Source organism: Diceros bicornis, chromosome 3 (genome assembly GCF_020826845.1).
Source record: "Diceros bicornis minor isolate mBicDic1 chromosome 3, mDicBic1.mat.cur, whole genome shotgun sequence".
Lineage (NCBI taxonomy): Eukaryota > Metazoa > Chordata > Mammalia > Perissodactyla > Rhinocerotidae > Diceros > Diceros bicornis.
Genome location: NC_080742.1, coordinates 91,058,492 through 91,076,827, shown reverse-complemented (window position 1 = coordinate 91,076,827; position 18,336 = coordinate 91,058,492). Strand labels below are relative to the sequence as shown.

General features: G+C 39.8%; 1 protein-coding gene across 4 annotated transcripts in view; it reads left to right on the top strand.

Annotated features, from left to right (window-relative positions):
• The window catches only part of LOC131398491 (TRPM8 channel-associated factor 1), a 47,259-nt gene that overhangs the window by 15,413 nt on the left and 13,510 nt on the right, over positions 1 to 18,336 (top strand). For all 4 annotated transcript variants that reach the window (XM_058532092.1, XM_058532099.1, XM_058532072.1 and 1 more), the window contains one exon: positions 6,912 to 7,545. In XM_058532092.1, coding sequence (XP_058388075.1) covers positions 6,926 to 7,545 — 620 coding nt within the window. In that variant the 5' untranslated portion in view covers positions 6,912 to 6,925. The remainder of the gene's footprint in view (positions 1 to 6,911; positions 7,546 to 18,336) is intronic.

Sequence of the window (18,336 nt, the reverse complement as noted above, 5' to 3'; positions counted from 1 at the left end):
TCTGTGTACCCCCACCCCACACAGCCCTCCGTACCGGCGGGCCTGGAGCATTCTCTGCCGACCCCAGCTTTTCGCTCGGCTCCCCTCCTCCCCCTGCTGGCCTCCCCCTGCCGCAGCCCCCTCCCCTCCCCTCTGACGTCACCGACATGCTCTTTGCGGCCTGCCTCTGGGCCTGGGGAGGAAAGTGTGGCGTTGGTGAGGGCCTGGAGAGGACAGGAGAGAAAGGGACCCCACGCCAGGACTTAGTACTGACAGCCCCTCGGAGTTAAGAACGTCCTGTCTCGAACGTTGTCCATTTGATAGAATACCCTCTGAGGCAGGCTGATCAACAGCTAGTAAGAGTCAGCAGCAGGATTTTTTTTTAAAAAAAAAACCTGTCTTCTCACTCCTGGACTAGTGGTCCTCCATTATGCTGTTCTCCTGGGGGTTAGCTGGTGAGAGAAGGGAGCAAATGTGTGTGAGAGAGAGAAAGACAGAGAGACAGAGCCGCAGGGGAACTCAGGAATTAAGAAGGGAGTGTAGTAACATCGAGATAGGGAATTAAAAAAGCAGTTTTGAGTCGTGCATACTTTTATGGGAATGGGGGAGGGATTGATTCCTGAAGGCGACAGGAAAGCCTTCAGAGATATTAGTAATGGTCTGGGGTTTTTTTGGTTTTTTTGATTTAATTATTTTATTGAGGTCATATTGGGTTATTACATTGTGTAAATTTCAGGTGTAGGTTATTATATACCAGTTTCTGTATAGACTGCATCGTATTCACCGCCAATAGTCTAGTTTTTATCTGTCACCATACATGTGTGCCCCTTTACCCCTTTTGCCCTCCCCCACGCCCTTCCCCTCTGGTTACCACTAATCTGTTCTCCTTATCCATGTGTTTGTTTATCTTCCACATATGAGTGAAATCATTCCGTGTTTGTCTGCGTCTGGCTTATTTCGATGAACATAATACCCTCAAGGTCCAGGTCTGTTTTTTCAGCTGGGTGGTTAGTATGTGGGAGTTTGTTTAATTTTTAAAATTATTATTATTTTACTGTCTGTATCCTTCCATGTGCATCATGTATTGTTTTAAGTGTATGAAGTAAACCATTTTTTTTTTTTTTTTTTTTTTTTTTTGTGAGGAGATCAGCCCTGAGCTAACATCCGCCAATCCTCCTCTTTTTTTTTTGGCTGAGGAAGACGGCCCTGGGCTAACATCGGTGCCCATCTTCCTCCACTTTATATGGGACGCCACCACAGCATGGCTTACCAAGCAGCACTTCGGTGCGCGCCCGGGATCCGAACCAGCGAACCCCGGGCCGCCGCAGCGGAGCGCGCGCACTCAACCGCCTGCGCCACCGGGCCGGCCCCTGAAGTAAACCATTTTTAAGTGAAGATAAAATAAATAAGATTGAGCTGGGTATATGTAGGACAGAATGCAAAAGAAGGGGTTGAACCCACCCCAATTCTGGCTTAGTAGAAGTTGATGGACGTTGGAAAAGATAGCGGATGTATAAGGAAAAAGAAACAAAAGGTTCATGGAAGAAAAGAGCATGAAGAAGAGAAGACTATAGACTTGGATGTCTGTGACATTCATCGTTTGACAAGGTCAGGTAGCTATTTGCTGAAGATGTGATCCTCGGTTTGCCCTTATACCCACATCCATCATTCAGTCATCCATTCACGGAGTATCTGTTTATTCTCCTGGGAAATCCGAAGAATAAAACACATCCCTGGACCTCAGACACTTACCCTACCTTAGGGATTTGAAATCAAACTATAATGCAGGATGCAGTAACCAAGATAGACCTGCTACCCACCTTCCCTCCCAAATACATCTCTTAAGGGGAAAACCCTATTTAGGTTCCGTGGGGCTGCTTTGTAAAGGGTTTCAGGCTAGAAGCTTTGTAAGCTCTCTCCCTGAGTTACAGGTTGTGCCTGGGGTACCTTCTGCTTTAGAGGTGCTAGAAAGGGCCAGAGTGGGCCCCTTCTAGAAAGCAGGATCTGTGGAAGGAGAACTAAGGATGAAGAACTTAGGAGGAGAAATAAAAGTGATTCCCCTAGGCAGTGTCCATCTGAGCTCACCAAGCTAGGAGAGCAAACAGATTCAGGCAGAAAGAGGAACCGTTTGGTCTAGAAGTCGTGTTGAAGTCACTGATAGCTGGTTAAAGTGAGAACAGAACCAGCTGCACAGTTCAAGGAACCTCATAGAGAAGGAAATCAGATTTATTGGTGGGCAAATGTGCAACCTGTTGGGAGATGAAGGAAGACATTTAAGGGTGGGGAGATAGGATCAGCTGATCAATCTGATCATTTATATATGCAATCATTTAATGTGTGTTTACTTGATTAAATTTATATTACCTGTGTTACTTTTAATTGTGGTAGTAATATGTACAAGAATTCAAAAGACGCAGACTTATATAAAGAGTAGGAATACTGTTCCCATCATTGACTTCCCTTTCTTTTTTTTTTTTGGTGAGAAAGATCAGCCCTGAGCTAACATCCATGCCAATCCTCCTCTTTTTGTTAAGGAAGACTGGCCCTGAGCTAACATCAGTGCCAACCTTCCTCCATTTTATGTGGAACGCCACCACAGCATGGCCTGACAAGTGGTGCGTTGGTGCGCGCCGGGGATCCCAACCTGGGCCACCAGCAGCGGAGCATGCGCACTTAACCACTACGCCATGGGGCTAGCCCTTGACTTCCCTTTCTGATGTAGTCAGTGTAACAGGTTGAAATGTGGCCTCCATATATTTTCTATGTCTATAAAATCCTGGTACTTAACAGGCTTATATATTTGGTACTTAAGAACGTGGACTCCAGTATTAGGTTTCCTGGTTTTGAATCCAGGATCCACCACTTACCACCTGTGTGACTTGAACAAGTAACAAATTCTCTGGCCATCAGGTTGTTTGTTTTTGCCCATCTATAAAATGGGCATGGTGATAGTACATACCTCATAGGTTTATTGTCAGGATTAAATAATTTATGTAAGGCACTTATGATAATGTCTGGAATCTGGTAAGCACGGCATTGTCATTATTGCTACTAAAATTACTAAGACCACCGTTATTATTATTATCTTTGCTCATACAAAAATAGGTTTGTGTCCTACATATTCTAGTGATCTGCAATTTTCACTTAAAATATATCTAGGACATTCTTCTAGGTAGATGCAAAATAGATTTAACTCATCCTTTGTAATAGCTACGTGATATTCTATAATGCACATTATTATAGTTTACTCAAACATTCTCCCTCTCAAATGTTGTCTTGCCACACGGAGCTTATTGGTATCAGACTAAGGCCAACACTGCAGTGTCACTCACAGTGCAGGAGAGGGGACAACTGGCAGAGAGAAGGGAAGCCCAGGTGTTCCCTGCAAAACCCCACTGACCTTGGGTCTCCGGTCCAGTCCAGGAGATAAGCAGAAGGAGGAGACTCAGCAGAAAGTTCCTCTGCTCCCCAGGCCCTGCTTTTCACGTCTCCAGGCCCCCTGCCCATCCCTTTGTCACTTCTCCACAGATATTTCTTCTCCCGTGGACTAGCTCAGAGTACAACTAGAGAGACAGGAATGTGAATTCCCTGCTGTGGGTGTTTGGAGTATGAACAGTGGCAGTGACACAGGCCTAGAGAGAAGGGGTCTGATCGGCAGCTCTTGACTGGGTGTGTAAGTGGCTGGCTGGGGGCTATGCCCCAGCGTCTTGTATGGCAGGTTCAGCGGGCTGTGGGGCGGTTGGGATATGTGGATAGATATGGCTTTGAGTTAGAGATCCTGCACCGACAGGAGTCAAAAACGATTCTGGGAAACATTCCTCGTCATTGATTTATCTCCATTTCTAGGTTTTCATTTATCTCCATTTGTAGTTTGGTGTGACAGTGAGCATCCTTGTACATATATCTTTAATACAGCTGCTCTTATTTCTGTAACAAAGGTTATTAGAAGAGGAGTTGCTGGTCTAAGGATAGGCACGACTTTGAAACTGAGTTGCCCCTGTCGATTGCTTTCAGATCCTCAGTCCTTCCAGCAGATTGTGATAGTGTCCCCATAGCCTTTCAGACATTGGACATTAGCTGCCTTCGTCTTCTTCACCTTCTCCTCCTTCTCTTCTTTCTCCTTCACCATCTTCTCTTTTGACAGTCTTATGGGCAACACGCATTATGTTTTCAGTTGCCTGATTAGTGAGATTGAGCATATTTTCCTGGACTAATTGGCCATTTAAATTTCCTCTTCCTGAATATCTTCTCTGAGAAGAGTAGAATTTCAATAGATAGATGTGGGAGAGGAAACAGGAAGGAAATTGAATCTAAAATGAAAGTAGGGTATATCAGGGACGCCAAGTGTTCTGGAAGCTGCAGAGAGGTTGAGTGGCAGGAGATACGCTGGAAGAGTAAGGAGCAGCCAGCCCTGGAGACCCTAAACCCCAAGAAGAAGCTCAGATTTTCCCCTGTTGGGCAAAGGCGAAGCTCTGGGGGGAGTTCTCTTCTGGAAATAATACCATCAGTGGCTTTAGAAGAATCAAGGTGAGAACAGATACTGGTGACTTAGAAACAGGATCAGTTTAGTAGAGGAATGAGTTACTGAGGACCCGAACTAGGTTAATGGCAGCATGATTGGAAACCATGAACGACAACACTGACGAGACTTGTGACCAGCTGGATATGGAGCATGAGGGAGAAGGGACACAACTGTGACTGTGGTTGGCTGTCCTGCTTGTTTGTGGACACCAGGAGGAGCAGGGAAGGGACAAGCTCTTCTTAACCAACTGTTTGCTGATTGTGTCCTCTCACTGGTTCTTTGAGGTAGAGGTTACCCTCGTTAACAACCAGGGACATTGAGCTTATGTAATTTACCTAAAAGGAGCTAGTTTGGAGGGAAAGAATAAATTTAAGACTTCTTTAGTTTTAGAGACCACTACAGACGGTAGAGTGTGCTCTTTGAGTAGGGGTCTTGAGTTTGTTCCTTACATCAGGTCTTGAATTTATTCATTACATCAGGATCAGGCCTTTTCATCCAGGGTCTGGGGAAGGCACAGGGAAGCCCTCTGGCAAGGACTTTTTCAAGGGCCCACAGAAATATTGAGGACTAAATATAATAATAATTAGTATTAGTATGGCTCCAAAATATGAAAACTACAAGGTCAGAATCAATAAATACTTAATCCAATGTTTGTAAAATCCAACATTAGATTAGTTTTTTTCACTTTATAAGAAGTCTGTATTATGTACATGTTTAGTTTACTCTTAACCAAGTAATTATAAACAAGTATACATATGTGTGTATATATATATACGTATATATAATAAATAATTGAGTACTCATATATATATAATAAATAATGGAAAGGCAGTTAACCTGTGTTATTTCATTTAATCCTCAGGACACCCTTATGTGGTAAGTACTATTATCCCTACTTAATAAATGAGGAAACTAAGTCTGAGATGTGTTGCCCGATCTCACAGTTAATAAGCAACAGAGCTTGAGTCAAACCCAGACAGCCTAACTATAGAGCCTGAGCTTGTGATCACTTTGCCTTATTGCCTTGAGAGTGAGCATATTCTCTGATAAAGGGAATAGAAAAGAAGTAAGGGCCAAAGAAAAAAACATAAAGATTATCTGCATTTTCAGAAGAGATAAGGGAAGGATAGAAAGTAAGTGGTTCAAGAGGTTGAAGATGATGAAGTTGGCTTAGGCCATGACGTAGAGGTAGTAAGAGCCTCAGGGACCAGGGGAGCAGCATTGTCCAGTGCCACCAAGTTTTCGGTGAGGATGACAAGCCTTCAATGTCCTGATTATAAAAACACATCTGTCCTTGAGGGATCTGTTTCAATAAAGTGCATATAGCAGAGGTCGGACTGTAGAGCGTCCTTAAGCGGGGAGCTCGTGGTGAAGAAGCAGAGGATTTTTGTGAGTACACATCCACAGACATACACACCTTTCTCCGCTGTGTCCAGGTACAAGTAAGAATCTGCCATAATTTCATGATGTGTTACCTTCTGCTTCTGGTTACCTGGGACCTGGATTCAAGCCACAGAGAACTTCTGTTTACCTCTTACCCAGCCTGTGACTGTGACCAAAGAACCTTCTTTGAGAACCCAGACTTTTCAGACTAAAATTCTGGGTTCCCCAAGTTGGGATCAGTAAGATCAATGTGAGAGTATTCACATTGGGATGGAGTAGGGGTGGCACCACCGTATTAGTTTCCAGGAGCGACTATAACAAATTACACAGACTGAGTGGCTTAAAACAACAGAGCTTTATTATCTCACAATTCTAGAGGCTTGGGAAGTTTGGAATCCAGGTGTTGGCAAGGTTGGTTCTTTCTGGAAGTTTTGAAAGATAATCTGTTCCTTGCCTCTCTCCTAGTTTCTGGTGTTTGCCGCAATCTTTGGCATTCCTCGGCTTGTGGATGCATCACTCTAATCTCTGCCTCTGTCTTCTCATAGAATTCTCGCCTGTGTATCTGCGTCTGTGTCCAAATTTCCTCTTCATATAAGAACACCGGTCATTAGATTAGGACCCACTCAAATCCAGTATGACCTCATCTTAACTTGATTACATCTACAAAGACTCTATCTCCAAATAGAGTCACATTCACAGGTACCGGGGGTTAGGACGTAAACATGTCTCTTTGGGGACACTATCTGCCCTCTTTCTTCACTTCTGTTTGTTCCCTTCTGTGATGGAAAAGTGTTGAGCTCTTTTAGTTTGACCACAAGAGTTTAAGAGGACAGGGCGCGATGGGGTCTCCCAGATTGGAGACACCAACCCCCCTGGTGAATGCTTGAGTCATTTTACAGTGTCAGTTTTATCTGCATAATGGGAAGAATTGCCCCAGCTAGTGGAGAAATGAACTGCTTGGCTTGCTTGCTTGTTTGTTTGTTTATCTGTTCTTCACCAAGCTGAGTCTTTGCTTTCCTCTCTGCAGAAACTGATCCAGCCATGGCGACTCCCTCAGCTGCCTTTGAGGCCCTTATGAATGGAGTGACAAGCTGGGATGTCCCTGAAGATGCCATCCCATGTGAACTGCTTCTTATTGGAGAAGCCTCCTTCCCAGTGATGGTGAATGACATGGGTCAGGTCCTCATTGCTGCCTCCTCCTATGGCCGAGGCCGCCTGGTGGTTGTGTCCCATGAGGACTACTTGGTGGAAGCCCAACTCACTCCCTTTCTCCTCAACGCAGTGGGTTGGCTTTGTTCTTCCCCTGGGGCTCCCATTGGTGTCCACCCATCCCTGGCACCCCTGGCCAAAATCCTCGAGGGCTCTGGCTTGGAGGCGAAGATTGAGCCAGAAGTGAAAGACTCCCTGGGGGTTTACTGTATTGATGCCTATAACGAAACCATGACTGAAAAGTTGGTCAAGTTTATGAAACGTGGAGGGGGCTTGCTCATTGGAGGGCAGGCCTGGGATTGGGCCAACCAGGGTGATGATGAAAGAGTTCTGTTCACGTTCCCTGGCAACCTCGTGACCAGCGTGGCTGGCGTGTACTTCACCGACAACAAAGGGGACACAAGTTTCTTTAAAGTCTCTAAGAAGATGCCCAAGATCCCAGTCTTAGTTAGGTGAGTGCATTACCCCAGCGGGGAGTTGGTCACAGGCTGAAAAGCAGATACAGTTCTTGTCTCCAGGTTACTCCCAGGCTAACAGAAGAGCATTTGGCACTCAGATATGGATTCACCATAAATCAACCATATTTTTAAAAAACTCGGGGCACAGGAGGAGCAGAGTCCCAGGTGCTGCTGCCTCCTCAGACCAGACCACTTAGCTCTTTTAGGGGAGAAACTTCTTAGTGACAATTATGTCCCCCAGAGTCCAGCTTAATAAAATATATTGCTGAATCCCAGAGCTGGCATTGCTAATCCAGGAAGGTTCATAGCAGAAGGTCGCTTGCAACTGAAATGTGAGGAAAAGGAAAATGGACATGAGGGACTCCATAAGACAAAATCTCACGAGCTGGGGGACAGGTTCTGAAATTTCCAGCCAAGTGAGAGTGGGATGAAAGTAAGAACTAGAGGATTCAGAAGTTGAGATAGCAGAAAAGATGGCACAAGTTGTATGTGCTAACTCTAGGAATTAGGAGAGGATTTTATCTCGGTGGGCAAAAGACCTGGTGATGGAGAATGAAGGAGGCAGGTGATGGAAGCAGAGACGGGCTACACTGCAAGTTCCTTGAGAGTATTGCCCAGCCTGTTCTGTTCACATTGTGCCCCAGCACCTCACATGGTGCTGAACATCTAGCACATTAGTTGGTGCTCAGTAAACATTAGTTGGATGGATGAATGGGAGAGATTAGAAGCTGGAGTAGTCCCAGGAGTGGGAAAAGTGCACCAGGCCATGCCCTATATTGTCTGTTAAAACTCTCAGCATCCTTGGAACAAAGAGCACTGGTATTTCTGTGATGGGAGCAGAGTAAGGTAGATTGGGTGGAGAGGACATTCCCAGGGTTAGGGAATGAGCTGTGGCCTTTCCGTGGCATGGAACTCCTGGAACACCCCATAGCTCCCATCTCACATGTGCAGTGAGGAAAGATACAGTTGTTCAGAAGCATAGTGATTGATCAAACTGATCAAACTTGAGCTTACCGATGATCTTCATCCTAGGGAACAGGAAGGTAAGACTTGGCCATAAATCTTTTTCTTTAGCAGCCTAATCCTCCTTAGTTGCCTTAAAAGATGTTTTTCTCTACCAAAACCGTACTCTTTTTTTCCCTTTGGCTATGCCTAAATCATCTCTCATCATCACTGAATCTGAAATGTTTTGGGAGGTTAGGATGCATCTATGTGTGTGCATATGCACACGTGTGTGTGTGTGTGTGTGTGTGTGTATGTGTGCATGTGAAATCAACTTGAAGGGTAATGCTGGTGGAGAAATCAGACTTAACAAGGGAAGTATATAGAATCTACTATGGAGATTATGGGTTATTAGTGTTGGTTATTTACTAGATAAGATTGCATTGCAACTTTTGACTCTCTTTGCGTATCAGGAAGGTACATCTTAGTATTAGTCATGTTAGGTAGGTCGTTTTTTGAATTGTGGATGGATTTAAGATGGCAATAGTGATTTTCCTGAGCTAGCTTGCTGAGAAGAAGAAGAAAATAAAAGGTGCAAGAGGGTATATGTGTTATTTGAAATACTGATTTAAATGCATAGGTTGAGATGAGTAGGGAAAAGGAGAAAACATAGACCTTTCCTCCTCACCCCACAGTTTTCTTAGTTATTAGCTCTCAAGTAGCCAGTGCTGAGAGGTAGACACTGAGCCATCTGTCTCCCACCTAGGGTTGTGGTGGTTACCAAACTATATATATTTATCAGATTTCATTAATTGTATACCTGAATCAAGTGAACTTTATGTAAATTAAACCTCAATAAACCATCAAAAATAGTTTTTTTTAATAGAACTTTAAAAAATAAACACTCAGAGATATAATCAGATTTATGTGTAAGGATTGCAACTATGCATTATTTGTAATGGGCAGAGCAGAACAGTTAAATAAATTATGCAGCATTACACAATGGATTATTAACTAACCATTAAAAATATTATGCTTCCAAAAATATTTAAGGACAAGGGGAAATTCTTTTGGGGGTACTATTAAATGAATTAAAGTAGGATACTAACCTGTTGTTCGAAATGTTCCCAATTTTGTTCAAAAAATACAGCTATGTGTAGAAAATAGTATATAAGAAAAAAGTCCAAAATATTAGTAGTGAGTAGATCTCTGGGTTGTGGAATAACAGTAGATGATTTTACTTTTAAACTTTAATTTTCCAATTTTTCTATGAAATCTTATTAATAATGCATATATTTCATTACCTCACTTCACATTGCAAGAACATTAAAAGACAAGAAAAATAATTCAGAAGTCTCATTACAGATCTTCCACATCTGTACAGCTCACAAACACTTTTTATTACATAAGCAAAACATAAAACAAAATCTAACTCTCCTATTAGGTCACTTTTTTTCACTTTCCTTTCTAGTATCTCTGATATGCATACATTGTATATGTATATATATACGTGTGTGTGTATATATATATGGTATTGCCAATATTTTTGAATTATGATTCTTCTTCATGGGACAACTCTTTCAAACTGCTTTTCCAATATTGCTGGATCTCATTTTTTTAATTTTTATTTAAAAAGTATTAAATCATAAACCCACAACATAACTCTTTTCATCATTATATATTATTTTCCCCATACATTCATAATTTTACATTGTTGTTATCTTAGTATACATGCTATTTTGAATTCTGCTCATAAGTATTTTTCATTCTACATAATCTTTAAGATTATATTAGATTCACTGCATGCGAACATGTGTATGCCTTATTTATTTAATCATTTGCCTACTGTTGAGCATTTGATCTTTCTCCACTCTTGTAATCGGTAATACTGTACAAAATATCTTCAAAGCATTTTAGAAATATTAGACAATGCAAGACACCAAGATGCTTCAATTCGGATTCAAGAAGGAAAATTATTTCCATCACAGGCTGAGTGAGGTTCAGATTGAAAGCCCGTATGGATTTAGTTACTCTGTCAAAGTGTCTTGTTATTTATTTTTAAACCCTCATTTTAATATGTGAGTGTGAATTAATATAGCTTTAAACCTACTACTTGCACATTTCTTACTGGTCCAAATGAAGATCTAAATAAGACCTTGATATCCTCTCAATCTTCTAAAAGAGGAAACTGTCTACAGGTCTTATCGAGATGAATCAGATTTTTATTAGAAGTTATTACTTTTATGATCAGAAAAATAAAATCCTAAGTAATAAAACCAAATGAGTTCCTTTTAGCCTGGTGAGAATACCCACAGATGTCAGGATAGGAGCCTCGTAGTCACTGCCCTCACTTCTCACCTGGAACGTGTCATGATCTGCCTCCACGCCCAGAGCCGCCTGTAGTCTGTTTCCTGAGCAGTTTCTGCTCTCCCTTCAGCTTTCTCGGGGGCAGTGGCTACTGTAGTTTGTGTGGCTACTACAGGGCAGTGGCTACTGTAGTTTGTGTGCAGGACTAGTCCCACATTCTTTCTATTAAATATTTTATTTGAACAGACACTGGGTCCTTTGTCATAAATTACTCGTAGCCTCATTGCAGGACCCAGGATTCTACTGAGAGATTTCGTATATACTGGAAAAAGCATAGACTTGAGAGAAGGCAGACTTTCTATTTAGTAAGTTGCCATGCTCTGTCTGTTGCTTGCTCTGTAACCTTGTGCTGTAGCTAACTTCTCCACGCCTCGTCTCTCAAGTGGGATTAATAATGACTGCCTTTTGAGGTGGTTGTGAGGATTAAATGAATTAAGAACATGCTCAAAGTACCTGAAACACTTTAATTATTTTGACATCCGGCCTCCACACTATGGTATATGCAAGCGTCTGATGTGAATATCATTCCCAACCATTGAAAATGACCTAGCGTCCATCGTGTTGTTCCAGTTGTATAAGGTATTGACAGTTTAACTGATATTTTTTTCCTACTTCCTCTGCCAAACTGAGGCAGCATCATTATGATCAACTGCCACATTTTACCCTCTTTATACTTTTAACAAAACAGGTACTAGAGACTGAATTGGCTTTACCAACAAAGGATTTGATGCAGATTAAACATCATTAGATAACCAGTCTCAGGGAGGTTTCAAGAGAATCAACGAGAATAGTTTGTCTATTCTGTCTTTTGGATAAGAAGGCCTCTTGTCTCATTTTAACCCCGATCTCAGGCTTCTATTAAAGAGTTCTAACTCAGTGTTGTTCATTCATCCATTTACTTAGCTAACATTTATTGAGTATATTCTATATTCCAGGCGTTATTTCTTATTTCAATAAAACGATTTCCAAAGATCTGAGAATTAGGACCACAGAAACATCTCCAATAACCACACCTGGAAGAAATCGCAAAAACCAAGTAACTGTTGTGGGAAGAGGGCTGTGATATCGTGGTTCAGTAGCAGCTGGAAACCTGGGATCTGCTGATGGTGACTGCACAGTGTGACCATAGCATGTCCTTTCAACTGTTTTTTTCCCCTCTAAATGGAAAGCGTTGGAGTAGAAGGTCCTTGTCTCCATTTTAGCTATTACTTCATTGAGACTGGTTTTCAGTCTTCAGTGATCCCTGAATGTTGTACAAATGGTCATGCTCTAAAATGTCCATGTGCTTCAAATTCCTTCACTTGAAAACACCCTTGAAACCTGAATTGACAAACATTATTAATTGATGCCATATTATATATATATATCCCCTTCATTTTGAAAGATGATAAAGGGATATTATACACACACGAGTCTTTTGAATTCTAGATTATTAAGATTTAAGAATTTTGAAAATTGAGTATCCACTTGAAATGAGCTCAAATGAAACAAGAAAACTGCCAAATTACTGAAGATAAACATGAATGTGACACCCCAAGTAGTTTGGAAAACAAAAATATCTGAGCAGATATTAATAAGTTTCTTTATAACAAGGATCCACAAAGCCTTGGAGGTCGTTGCTAGTTATATGTCGAACATATAGAATGCTAATTCTAGATGTTATGTCAGAATCGTGGCCAGGCAATAGGGGTGAATATACTTACCTAACTTGTACTCTGTGCTTCTTACTACATTCTTAGCCATGTATAGTAAAATTGTATTAACTGGTTCTCGTAAAACAAAGTTTTTAGAGAGAGAATGCAGGTGGGAAGATATGCCACTTTAGAAGAGAATTTGCTAAATCACAATTCAGTTTTTTTTTTCCTTTTTATGAATATTTTCTTCAATTTCAAAATACGTGCTTGCTGGAAAAAAAATGAAATGATCCCCAAGTATACAAAGTAAAAGGTGAAAGATCTTTGCCCTCCACCTCTCCCTCTGCCTCCTCCTAATTCCATTCTTCTCCCCAGAGGTAATCACTGCTAACAATTTAGACTTTGTCTTTTCTGACTTTTTCCTTCATTCCTGTGTTTCTATTGGGATTGGGGTGGGAGAGCTGGAGAAGTAAAGAGACAGAAAGAGAGATCTACAGCTTGATTTTTCACTGAATATATCTTGAACGTTTTTCCATATGCCTGTATAGAGATGTGCATCATCCTTTGGAATGGCTGTATAGCATTTCACAGTTGCAGTGTTCCATAAGTCATTTAACCATTCACCTATTAGTACACATTAAGGTAATTTTCTAGTTTTTTCTCTTATAAATGATGATGTCATGAATATCCTTTCATTAAAGCCAATAGGTTTGATACACATACACCTCTTCATTTTAAATACTTGGCAGTTTCTTTTTAGAAATGTCTTATTTTGGAAATCTTCAGAAACATCTTATTTTGGAAATCTTCAAACATATACAGAAATAGGAAATAGAACAATGAGCATAAATGTACCCATCACCCAGGTGCCTCAATTGTCAACTCCTGGCTAACCAGTATCAACTCATATGCCACCCACTCCTCCTTCCTGGGGAATGCAAGTCCCTGACATTGCATCATTTCATCCATAAAATAGTCTATCTCCAAAAGATAAAGACTAATTTTTAAATATAACCACAATATTGTTATCACATTTTTTTAAGTAGTGTTATTTTTTTCTGACCTAACAATGTCAATAACAGTGTTATTTTGTGAAAGCATTGTAAGTATCCCTGTTTGTTATGTACATATCTCTATACTTATTCCTTAATCATCTGGATTATTCACATTTCCCATGAATTACTTAATTTTTATGTACTTGACCTAAAAGATTTCTAAAACAATTGTTTCATACCCCCACTGTGATTTTGGAATCGAATTTGGCTTTTACTTTGTGTATTTCAAAGCTATGTTTTTGGTTTCCAAAAACTTAGGATTTTTTTTCATGATTGTACATTTATTTTTTAATTGATGTCATAATAGTTTATAACATTGTGAAATTTTAGTTGTACATTATTGTTTGTCAGTCACCATATAAATGCATCCCTTCACCCCTTGTGCCCAACCCCCAACCCACTTCCCCCTGTTAATCACCAAACTGTTCTCTCTGTCCGTGTGTTAAGTTTATCTTCCACATATGAGTGAAATCACCCAGTGTTTGTCTTCCTCTGTCTGGCTTATTTCACTTAACATAATACCCTCCAGGTCCATCCATGTTGTTGCAAATGGGATGATTTTGTCTTTTATTGTGGCTGAGTAGTATTCCATTGTGTATGTATACCACATCTTCTTTATCCAGTCATCAGTCGAGGGACACCTGGGTTGCTTCCATGTCTTAGCTATAGTGAATAATGCTGCAATGAACATAGGGGTGCATAATCCTCTTTGGATTGTTGATTTCATGTTCTTTGGGTAAATACTCAGTAGTGGGGTAGCTGGATCATAAGGTATTTCTATTTTTAATTTTTTGAGGAACCTCCATACTGTTTTCCGTAGAGGCTGCACCAGTTTGCATCCCCACCAGGAATGAATGAGGGTTCCCGTTTTTCCACAATCTCTCCAACGTTTGTTATTTTTTGTCTCGGTGATTATAGCCTTTCTAACGGGTGTAAGGTGATATCTTAGTGTAGTTTTGATTTACATTTCTCTGATGATTAGTGATGTTGAACATCTTTTCATGTGCCTATTGGCTATCTGTATATCTTCCTTGGAAAAATGTCTCTTCATATCCTCTGCCCATTTTTTGATGAGGTTGTTTGTTTTTTTGTTGTTCAGTTGTGTGAGTTCTTCATATATTATGGAGATTAACCCCTTGTTGGATATATGATTTGCAAATATTTTCTCCCAGCTGGTGGGTTGTCTTTTCATTTTGATCCTGGTTTCATTTGCCTTGCAGAAGCTCTTTAGTCTGATGAAGTACCACCTGTTTGTTTTTTCTTTTGTTTCCTTTGTCCGAGTAGCCATGGAATTCAAAAAGATCTCTCTATGACTGATGTCAAAGAGTGTACTGCCTATATTTTCTGCCAGGAGTTTTATAGTTTCAGGTCTTACCTTCAAGTCTTTGATCCATTTTGAGTTAATTTTTGTATATGGCGAAAGAAAATGGTCCAGTTTTATTCTTTTGCATGTGGCCATCCAGTTTTCCCAGCACCATTTATTGAAGAGACTTTCTCCATTGTATGTTCTTAGCTCCTTTGTCGAAGATTGGCTGTCCATAGATATGTGGTTTTATTTCTGGGTTTTCAGTTCTGTTCCATTGATCTGTGTGTCTGTTTTTGTGCTAGTACCATGCCATTTTAATTATTATAGCTTTGTAGTATATTTTGAAGTCAGGGATTGTGATGCCTCCAGCTTTGTTTCTTTTTCTCAGGATTGCTTTAGCTATTCGGAGTCTTTTGTTGCCCCATATGAATTTAGTATTCTTTGTTCTATTTCCGTGAAGAATGTCATTGGGATTCTGATTGGGATTGCATTGAATCTGTCAATTGCTTTTGGTAGTATGAACATTTTAACTATGTTTATTCTTCCAATCCATGAGCATGGAATATCTTTCCGTTTCTTTATGTCATCATTGATTTCTTTCAATAGTGTCTTATAGTTTTCATTGTATAAGTCTTTCATCTCCCTGGTTAAATTTATTCCTAGATATTTTATTCTTTTAGTTGCAATTGTAAATCGAATTGTGTTCTTGAGTTCTCTGTTAGTTCGTTCTTAGAGTATGGAAATGCAACTGATTTTTGTAAGTTGACTTGCATAACCACAGTACAATGATCTCACTCAAAAAAATGTAGCATCAGTATGGTACTATTGTCAATGTCCATATTCACATGTCTCCAATTGTCCCAACAATGTCTTTTTTAGATTTTTTTTAAATATAAGGTCCAACCAAAACTGTTCCCTACCTTTTCTTATCTTTCAGAACATTAGCTTTTTTGAAGTGTCCACCCTCAGTTTGGATTTGTCTAATTGTTTTCTCATGATTACACTCAGTTCAGACATTTTTTTGGCAAGAATACTACATAGGTGACATTGTGTTCATCGCAGTGTATCACATTGGAGGCACATGAGGTCAGTTTGTACTGTTATTGGTGGTGTTACAATTGGCCTTGTAGTTAAAATGGAGTTTGCCAGATTTTCCTATTGCAATAGTGCCTTTCCCCTTTTTACCTAATTTAATCTGTGGTGCAACAATTTGAGACTATTAAGATCCTGTTCACCAACAGCCTTTCACCCCGTGGTTTCAGCATCCTTGGATGATCTGAGCCTGAGTCAGTATTTACAAAAGCAGTTTCTTATACCACTTGAGTAGCTCCTGCTCCTTTCTTAAAGATTCGTGTCAAGTGTCACCTCCTTCAGAAAACCTCCCCGGGCCCCTTGTGTCCTGATATAGATGCCTCTCTTCTGTGCTCTCTGAGCAACCTCACCCTCTGGTGCTGACCCCAGCTCAGTGTAGGTTTACTTCTAGGTTTCTTCCAGAATTGGTTGGCATCCATCTATGAAGAAGAGCTTTCCCTCACTTCCTGACAGAAACAAATTACTACAAGTCAAACAAAAAGAAGCAGAACATACATGTTAGATGAGTTGAACTGTAATTAAAAATATCCCAATACTAAATGCAATGTGGTATTGTGGATTAGATCCTAGAAAACAGTAGTGGAAGGGCTAGTGAAATTTGTAAAAAGTCTGGAGTTTAGTTAATAGTATTTTACCAATGTTAACTTCTTAATTTTGACAAATGTACCGTGATTGTATAAGATGTTAACATTAGAAAAACTTGGTGAAGGGTATATGGGTATTATATTTGCAACTTTTATAGTTTTTTATTTCAAAATAAAAATTTTTTTCAAAATCAACAACAATGGAAAAAAAATCCAATAAAGAAAACTCCAGGCCCAGGTAGCTTCGCTGATGAATTTTATCATACATTCAAAAGACACATACTATTAACCCTACATGAATTCTTCCAGAAAATGAGAGGAGGAAAATTTTTTCAACCTGTTTTATTAAACCAGTATTTCTCTGATACCAAAACCAGAGAAGGACATTGCAAGAAAAGAAAACTGCAGAATAATATCCCTCTTGAACATAGACGTAAAAATTATTAATAAAATATTGTAAATAGAATATAATATATAGAAAGGATAATACATCCTGACCCTGACCAAGTAGGGCTTATCCTAGGAATGCATGGCTGGTTTAATATTCAAACAGGAATTAATTCACTATATTAACAGAATGAATGAGAAAAGCCATATAATTCAATAGGTGTACACACAAAAAAAAACCTTTGACAAAATTCAATACCAAATCATGATAAAATTTCAATAGAAAAAGGAACTTCTTCAACGTCATGAGTCTTCTATGAAAAACCTATGCCTGGGCCGGCCCTGTGGCTTAGCGGTTAAATGCTACTGGCGGCCCAGGTCTGTATCCCGGGCGCGCACTGATGCACCGCTTCTCCGGCCATGCTGAGGCCGCGTCCCACATACAGCAACTAGAAGGATGTGCAACTATGACATACAACTACCTACTGGGGCTTTGGGGGGAAAAAAGGAGGAGGATTGGCAATAGATGTTAGCTCAGGGCTGATCTTCGTCACAAAAAAAAAAAAAAGAAAAACCTATGCCTAAGAACATACTTAATGGTGAAATACCCTAAGATTGAGAACAAGGTGAGGAAGGGTCTGCTTATATTCAACATTATCTTAAAGGTCCTAGCCAGTGCAATAAGGCATGTAAGAGAAGGCACAGAGATTACAAATTAAGAAGTAAACCTATGTTTATTTGCAGAAAACATGATCATCTATGTAAAAAATTCTCAAAAATCTACAAAAAAGCTACTATAATAGTTGAGTTTAGCAAGGTTGCAGGATATAAGATCAGTATACAAAAATCAATTATATTTTTATATACTAGCAGCCAGAAATTGGTCACTGAAATTAAAAATACAATATCAGTTAAAACAGGGCCCCAAATCATGAAATACTAAGATAAATGTAACAAAATATTTCACACAACTTGTATACTGAAAACTACGAAACATCACTGAAAGAAATCAAATAACAGCTAGAGAACTGGTGAAATACACCATGATGAATCATGATGGATAAGAACACTCAGTATTTTTAAGATGCCAGTTTTTCCCCAAATGACCTATAGATTCAGTGCAATTCCAACTAAAGTTCAAATTAATTCTAAAATTATATGCAAATGAAAGGAACTAATATAACCTAATTTCAAGACTTGGTGGAAAGCTAAAATAATCAAAATGCTGTGTGACAGTTATCAGTATTTTCTCTTATCACATCTGATAAGAGAAACTTTGGGTTATAGTTAGAAGGCCTTTCCTCACAGCTAGATTGTAACAGATTTCACTCTTGGTTTCTTCTAGTAGTTGTGTGGTTTCATTTTTAAAATTTATATCTCTGATGCATTTGGAATCTTTTCTTGTGTATTGTGTGAAG